The 8,951-nt window shown below is 40.8% G+C and overlaps 1 protein-coding gene across 1 annotated transcript; it reads right to left on the reverse strand.

Moving 5' to 3' along the window:
• Nucleotides 1–338: 338 nt before the first annotated feature.
• LOC138894351 (uncharacterized) lies at nucleotides 339–800 on the reverse strand. Its single transcript, XM_070179044.1, has one exon. It carries the CDS (start codon nucleotides 798–800, stop codon nucleotides 339–341), a length of 462 nt encoding a protein of 153 aa, XP_070035145.1.
• Between the last annotated feature and the right edge of the window lie 8,151 nt (nucleotides 801–8,951).

Genomic DNA, 8,951 nt, shown 5'->3' on the forward strand with positions numbered 1-8,951 from the left:
CCGTAGATTTCCATGTGCGGTCGCAGATCGACCTCCGCACTACCATGATCAAACTTCAGAGAGTTGGTGTTTTTGACATTTCAATTATGCGGTCCGCAAGATAAATGTGCAGCCGCAATTCTTATCTGCTATGACACCTAAAAATGTGCGGTCCGCATTCTTTTGAACACTTAGCCATACTTTTGTCCACAATTCCTGTAAGTCACACTCACCCCTATAGCACACTTCAAATCAAGTTGAAATAAAAATATCATCGAACTACAAAAAAAAGGAAAAGAAACTTGGGTTGCCTCCCAAGAAGTGCCTGATTTAACGTTGTGGCACGACATAAAATACCCTCAAGTGAGATGAATGACTACCACCACGTGGCCATCTCCAACCTTTCCCAAGTAATGCTTCACTCGGTGACCATTGACTCGGAACACTTCATTGTTTTTGTTCTTCAAGTCTAATGCACCAAAAGATGTCACACCCACAATTTCTAAAGGACCACTCCATTTGGATTTTAGCTTCCCAGGAAACATTCTCAACCTCGAGTTAAACAACAATACAAGATCGCCCACCTTGAACTCCTTGTTCCAAATGTATTTGTCATGAAAATATTTCATCTTTTTTTCGTACAAGGACGAACGCACATACGCATGGTACCGGAACTCATCCAATTCATTCAAATGGGCAACCCTCAATTTAGCGGCTACATCCCAATCAATATTCAACTTCTTTAGAGCCCACATGGCATTGTGCTCTAGTTCCACCGGAAGATGACAATCTTTCCCGAACACCGACCAGTATGGCGACATTTCGATAGGTGTTTTGTAAGTCATCCGATAAGCCCATAATGCATTATCAAGCTTCTTGGACCAATCCGTCCGATTAGCATTCACCATTTTAGACAAGATACTCTTTATCTCTCGGTTGGAGACTTCCACTTGTCCACTAGCTTGTGGGTGATAGTGAGTCGTGACTTTGTAAGTAACACCATACTTGCTAAATAAAGTGTCGAAAACCTTGTTGTAAAAATGTGACAGCACCTAACCCACCCCGCTAGGTAAGCCAATTAACAACTATCCAATTTAATGAGATTTATTGAGACAAATGAATGATAAAATAATTGAACCTTTATACATTTCTCAAGGATTGGTAGTCCTCCCAATCACTCGACACTCGCACTCAGTAGGTACATGCGCTCACTGTGGGTGTGCAGACTCTGGAGGGGCAGATCCAGCCAAAGCCCAATAATAATCCAATCATGGCATGAATCAATAATAGTTGTTGCGGTGTGCAGCCTGATCCTATCATGAATCAGTAATACTTCTGATCCCATCAATTAATGGTAACAGTGAGTGAGATATGATATGCAAATGAATGCGTATGACTGAGTATGTAATTGCAATGTAAGCAAATAACTCAACAGAAGAAATGTCCTCAGTGGGTCCCAACAGGATAAGCATATAGCCTAGACATGGTTTCTAACATGGATCACAGCTCAATTTCTCTAGCACGTAGAGATTTTATAGATACATTTAAGATTAGGTAACTACACAGTACCACAGAAATAACCGAGTCACGATTCACACGGTGCACGCCCACATGCCCGTCACCTAGCATGTGTGTCACCTCAACACCAAATATATATCACGTATATTCAGGGGTTCATACACTCAGCACCACGTTTAAAAGTGTTACTTACCTGAACAAGCCAAATCCAATACCGAGCAAGCCAAACGATACTCCAAAGTTGCCATCCCGCGCGTACCGACCTCTGAACGGCTTGAAACTAACCAAAGATAACTTAAACACATCAAATAATGCCTAAGGAAACAATTCCAAATGATAAAGGTCGAATCTTTAATCAAAAGCCCAAAGTCAGCCAAGAAGTCAAACCTAGGCACGCACCTCAGAACCCGACAAAGCTCATAGAATCCGAGAACCCATTCAATTACGAGTCCAATCATACTAGTTTCACTCAAATCCGACTCTGAATGAATGTTCAAAACCCGAAAATTCACTCTATGAAACTTTCGACAAAATGCCCCAATTTTCTCTCTTGAAATCCTCAATCAAATGCCAAAAACGAAGACAGATTCATTAAATATAATCAAAAATGGGTAGAGGACACTTACCCCAATCCACATGACGAAAATCGCTTCACAGATCGTCTCAATCCGAGCTCCATAGCTCCAAATATGCAAAAATGATTGAAACTCCCGAAATTAAAGTACTTATAATCACTGGGCGAATCAATGAATCGCGATCAGGAAGAATAAAATGCATTGCCCCTGAAAATGCACTACGTGATTGCAGAACAATCTTTGCAATCGCTAAGCACAAACTGAACAACCTCAAAAAGAAACTATGCGAATGCGGCCCCAGGCTCGCGAACGCGATGAAGAAGCCATGCAGATCTGCCTATCTCATCTCTACACTATGAACGCGTGCACACCTGCGCAAACGCGATACTCAATCTGCCATAACCTATGCGAACACGGACTATCATTCACGAATGTGAAGAAGAAATACTCAGCTCCAATTTTTCCCTTACGCGATCGCATCCCTCAATCCGCGATCGCGAAGAATATTGGGTGCACCAGACATCAGCAGAACCAGCAGTGATAACATGAAGAAAAATAGCCCAAAATCAATATGCCCGATCCCCTCGGGTCCCCGCCCGAATATACCGACAAGTACCATAACCTAACACGGACCTACTCGAGGCCTCAAATCACACATAACAACATTGAAACGATAAATTGCACCTCAAATAAAATAAATAAACTTTCAATCTGTCAACTTCCAAAATTAGTGCCGCAACATATCAAATCAACCTGGAATGAGCCCAAATTTTGTACACAAGTCCCAAATGACATAATGAAGCTATTCCAATTTTCAGAACCAAATCTGAATCCAATATCCTCAAAGTCAATCTCGGTCAAACTTATGAACTTTCCAAACTTTTAAATTTTCAACGTTTGCTAATTAGCGTCGAAACCTTATATAAATGTCCAAATGCAAATCCGGGCATACGCCCGAGTCCAAAATCACCATCCGGACCTAACAGAACCGTCAAAAATTGAATCTGAGGTCAAATACTAAAAAGTCAAATTTGGTCAACTTTTTCAACTTTAAAGCTTCAATCATGAAATTTATTTTTCCAAATCAATTCTGAATAACCTGAAAATCAAAATCGACGATTCGCACAAGTCATAATTCATCATACGATGCTGCTCAAGAATTCAAATAGCTAAACGGAATGCATATGCTCAAAACAACCTGCTAGGTTGTTACATTCTCCCGCACTTAAACATACGTTCGTCCTCAAACGTGCCAACAGTCGTTACGAAGCCAGCAAATCACTATGCCACCTCAACATGCATATACCCGGGGGTGATCCCATTTCACCCTATTCTATATAGGCCTGACAACACAACAAAACTGAAGATCATTACTTTAACCTTAGTCCGCAAACCTTAGAACTCAATTTCCAACTTCTGGATCTCCTTATAAGACCTGAATCTCGCTTATGTACACTATATAAGTCTGAACAAGTTGTATTAATCCATAACCAAAGCCCAAGATGCAATCACATAATATACTACATAACTCAAATGCCCCTAGCAATAACTTCTGACCACAATAGTTGCTATGTACAAACCCAATACTGGTAATAAACCTCATATCAAACAAAAACCTCATTCTAAAACCTTCGTACTCTGCCGATGATGAAGAAACGTGCAAAACTCATAACCACTCATCAGATCAACTAGTTATGGAGCTCTCTCACCTAACCAGAACCATTGCCCAAATTCTAAGCTGACTTCTAATATTACTTTTCCGAAGGCATCGTAATCAAATTCGATAGCAGCCACCTCAGGCCCAAAGGCTACATCTCATCAAATACAAGCTCCCCTCCTGACATGCCACACCAATACTACCTGGATTCACAAACTGTGCAATCTGTGCACCATTACGAGACAATACAAATGCACTCAAAAATGAAGAATGACTCACATGAGAGAACTGTTCTGCAAGCTCAACAAGTACCACCATAACGCAATACTAAGAACCCATCACACACAGTAGAACCCAAACACTCGAGTTTAACACAAAGGATCATATCTCAACATAACTCTGATACAACGCGTGACCCTATCCAAATACTAATCCATATGCAATACCTCGAGCCCAATGCTCAAAATCAACAACCATTAGCAATTCGACACCAAGTACACAAGTGCATAACCATAACCATGGAGAAGCGAAAAATACTTTATAGCACAGCCCTGAAAGAACATAATCAAGGCGCAATCAACCATTCAACACTCTAATAACCATCTCGCTCAAATTTCGCTATAAGACCCAAACAGACCTGCACCATGTGCGCATATAACCAACAAATCACAACACCTCTTAGCACATAAAGGTAACACATAGAACATATCAGAACACGCTCAAGCTCAACTTTAACCTAATGATTCACCCATCAACACTAACCGTGCTGAGTCAACAAAACCGACTCGGTGTAGAATACACATTCTCCTCGGGCCTACTAATAGGCCCCCGAATCAACTCTGGTCATCCACAAATTGGTAAATGGCCCTCCAAAAGTCCACAATGACCTAGCCATAGCACGTACAACCATCTTCCTAACTTTGACCACATCTTCACAGTCCGCAACCCAAAAATAATCTGCTTTTGAGACCTCCCAGTCTCCAAATCCATAGAGCACATGAATCACCATAGCCGATCTAACTCCGCTACTCGAATGACTAACACATCCATCATACATAATCATACCCACGAGAAATATTTCTATAATTCTTCCATGCCACATAGCAAATTCCAAAAATCAACAGTCGATAAATCCGGCAAGTATCACAATACCAATGAAGCATCTGTAAGTCAAACCCAAAAATCTTTCAACAGGTAAAGGTTTCAATATCGTATGGCATGAGGAAAGTAAATATATATGCCTACATGTCAATGTGTATGTGAAGTCATGAATGATGTAATGTCGTACAGCAAGATGAAAATGCATCTTTATGCATGTATGTCAAGTGTGCATGTCGAATGCAATGCAACACAGTGATCAAACCATATGCATACTCTCATCATATCAATTCACCCAGTCCTCCCGGTCACTCAGTCCTCACAGTCACTCAGTTCTCTCAATCACTCGACACTCGCTCTCGGCACTCGCACTTAGCAGGTACCTACTCTCACTGTAGGTGTGCAGACTTCGGAGGGGCAGATCCAGCCCAAGCGTTATAATAAGCCAATCATGGCATGAATTAATAATACTTGTTGTTGCATGTAGCCCGATCCCATCATGAATCAATAATACTTGTTGTGGCGTGCAGCCCGATACCATCAATATTCTCACAATCAGGCCTTTTGCCTCACTTAGTCAACAATCGTACCAGTATCTCGGGCTCACAATGTCATGAAACTTAGCCCAAAATGATGATGTATTGTATCAATAAATGGTAACAGTGACTGAGATATGATATGCAAATGAATGCGTATGGTTGAGTATGTAATTGCAATGTAAGCAAATAACTCAACAATAGAAATGCCCTCAGTGGGTCCTAACAGGATAAGCATATAGCCTAGACATAGCTTCTAACATGGATCAGAGCTCAATTACTCTGGCACGTAGAGATTTCATAGATAAAATTAAGATTAGGTAACTACACAGTACCACAGAAATAACCGAGTCACAATTCACACAGTGCACGCCCATATGCCCGTCACCTAGCACGTGCATCACCTCAACACCAAATACATATCACGTATATTCAGGGGTTCATACCCTCATCACCAAGTTTAGATGCCAAATCCAATACTCAGTAAGCCAAACGATACTCCAAAGATGCCATCTCGCGTGTATCGACCTCCAAATGGCTCGAAACTAGACAAAAATGACTCAAATACATCAAATAATGCCTAAGGAAATAATTCCAAATGATAAAGGTTGAATCTTTAATCAAAATCCCAAAGTCAACCAAAAGGTCAAACCCAGGCACGCATCTCGGAACCCTACAAAACTCACAAAATCTGACAACTCATTCAATTACGAGTCCAACTATACTAGTTTCACTCAAATCCGACTCTGAATCAATGTTCAAAACCCGAAAATTTACTCTATGAAACTTTAGACAAAATCTCCCAATTTTCTGTCTTGAAATCCTCAATCAAATGCCAAAAATTAAGACAGATTCATGAAATATAATCAAATATGGGTAGAGGACACTTAATCCAATCCATATGGTAAAAATTACTTTAAAAATCGTCTCAATCCGAGCTCTATAGCTCCAAATATTCAAAAATGGTCGAAAACCCCAAAATTAGAGTACTTATAATCACTAGGGGAATCAATGAATCACAATCGCGCAGGAGAAAATGCACTTCCTCTGAAAATGCACTACGTGAACGCGGAACAGTCTATATGATCGCGTAGCACAAACTGATCAGCCTCGAAAAGAATCTATGCGTTGCAAACGCAATGAAGAAGCCATGAAGATCTGCCCAGCTAAGCTCTACACTACAAACACATGCAGACCTACGCGAACGCGATGCTCAATCTGCCATAACCTATGCGAACGCGGACTATTATTCGCGAACGCGAAGAAGAAATACTCAGCTCCAATTTTCCCTTACGCGATTTCATCCCTCAACCCGCTAGCGAAGAACACTGGGTGCACCAGACATCAGCAGAACCAGCAGTGAGAACATGAAGAAAAATAGCCCGAAATCAATCTGAAACACGCTCGAGTCCCTGGGGACCCCGCCCAAACTTACCGACAAGTCATGTAACCTAACACGGACCTACTCGAGGCCTCAAATCACGCATAACAACATCAAAACGAAGAATCACACATCAAATCAAACACAATGAACTTTGAATATTTCAACCTACAAAACTAGTGCCGAAACATATCAAATCAACCCGGAATGAGCTCAAATTTTGCACACAAGTCCCAAATGCCATAACGAAGATATTCCAATTGCCAAAACCACAATCCAAATCTGATATCCTTAAAGTCAACTCTCAGTCAAACTTATGAACTTTCCAAACATTCAAATTTTCAGCTTGTGCCAATTAGCGTCGAAACCTTCTACAAATATCCAAATGCAAATCCGGGCCTACGCCCGAGTCCAAAATCACCATCCGGACCTAACGGACCCATCAAAACTCCATTCCAAGATCAAATACTAAAAAGTCAAACTTGGTCAACTCTTTCAGCTTTAAAGCTTCAATCATGAAATTTATTCTTTCAAATCAATTCCGAATAACCTGAAAACCAAAACCGATGATTCGCACAAGTCATAATACATCATACGATGCTGCTTAAGACTTCAAATAGCTAAACAGAAGGCATATGCTCAAAATGATCGGCTGGGTCATTACATTCTCCCCACTTAAACATACGTTCATCCTCGAACGTGCCAAGAGTCATTTTGAAGCCATCAAATCACTGTGCCACCTCACCATGAACATACCCGTGGGTGATCTCACATCATACTATTCCATATAGGCTTGACAACGCAACATAACTGAAGACCATTACTTTAACCTTAGTCCGCAAACCTTAGAACCTAATTTCCAACATCTGGAACTCCTTACAAGACCCGAATCTCGCGTCTGCATACTGTATAAGTCTTAACAAGTTGTATTAAGCCATAACCTTAGCCCAAGATGCAATCACATAATATACCACATAACTCAAATGATCACAGCAATAACTTTTGACCACAGTAGCTGCTAAGTACAAACCCAATACCGGTAATAAACCTCATATCAAACAAAAACCTCATTCTAAAACCTTATTACACTGTTGATGATGAAATAAAAATGCAGAAATCATCACCACTCATGAGATCAACCAGTTACGGAGCTCTCTCACCTAACTAGAACCATAGCCCAAATTCTAAGATAACTTCTGATATTACTTTTCCAAACACACCGTAATCAAATTCGATAGCAACCACCTCAGGCCCAAAGACTACATCTCATCAAATTCAAGGTACCCTACTGACATGCCACACCAATACTAACTGGAGCCACAAACCGTGCAATTTGTGCACCATTACGGAACAATACAAACACACTCAAAAATGAAGAATAACTCAAATGAGAGAACCGTTCCACAAGCTCAACAAGTACCACCACAACGCATTGCTAAGAACCCATCACACACAGTAGAACCAAAACACACGAGTCTAACACAAAGGATCATATCTCAACATAACTCCGATGCAACGCGTGACCCCGTCCAAACACTGATCCATATGCAATATCTCGAGCCCCAATACTCAAAATCAACAACAATTAGCAATTCGACACCAAGTACGCAAGTGCATGACCATAACCATGGAGAAGCGAATAACACTTTATACTACAGCCCTGAAAGAACATAACCAAGGTGCAATCAACCATTCAACACCCTAATAACCATCTCTCTCAAATTTTGCTATAAGACCCAAACAGACTTGCACCATGTGTGCATATAACCAACAAATCACAACTCGTCGTAGCACATGATAAGTGGGGATTTTGACTACTTTTTTGCGCCTTTTGACTTTCGTTTTAGTTCACAAATACTAAAAGGTATTCCCGAAAACTGATAAAATATGCTTACTTGCAGGAGTATTGGAAAATGAGCCAAAGTGATGAAATTCAACTCAAGAAGGAGTGATTTTGAACAAGGACAAAAATCAAGCAAAAAGGCTAAAGTGCAGACCATAGAATTATGTCTGCGGCCGCAGAACAAGAAGAAAATTTGATAGTGCTGCAATGCAAAGTGCGGACCGCACAATAATTGTGCGGCCACAAAAATCAAGGTTCAAAGAGTTGGGAATTCAAGGCAATCAAGATCTACAGACAGCACTATAATTGTGCGGCCGCAGAAATCAAATGTGCGGTCGCACCCAGAATAGTGCGGTCCGCAGAA

This window comes from Nicotiana tomentosiformis, chromosome 6, assembly GCF_000390325.3.
Source record: "Nicotiana tomentosiformis chromosome 6, ASM39032v3, whole genome shotgun sequence".
Taxonomy (NCBI): Eukaryota; Viridiplantae; Streptophyta; class Magnoliopsida; order Solanales; family Solanaceae; genus Nicotiana; species Nicotiana tomentosiformis.

Excerpts from the sequence above, each read along its gene's own strand:
- LOC138894351 (XM_070179044.1), bottom strand. The coding sequence starts at position 800 with ATGTCGCCATACTGGTCGGTGTTCGGGAAAGATTGTCATCTTCCGGTG.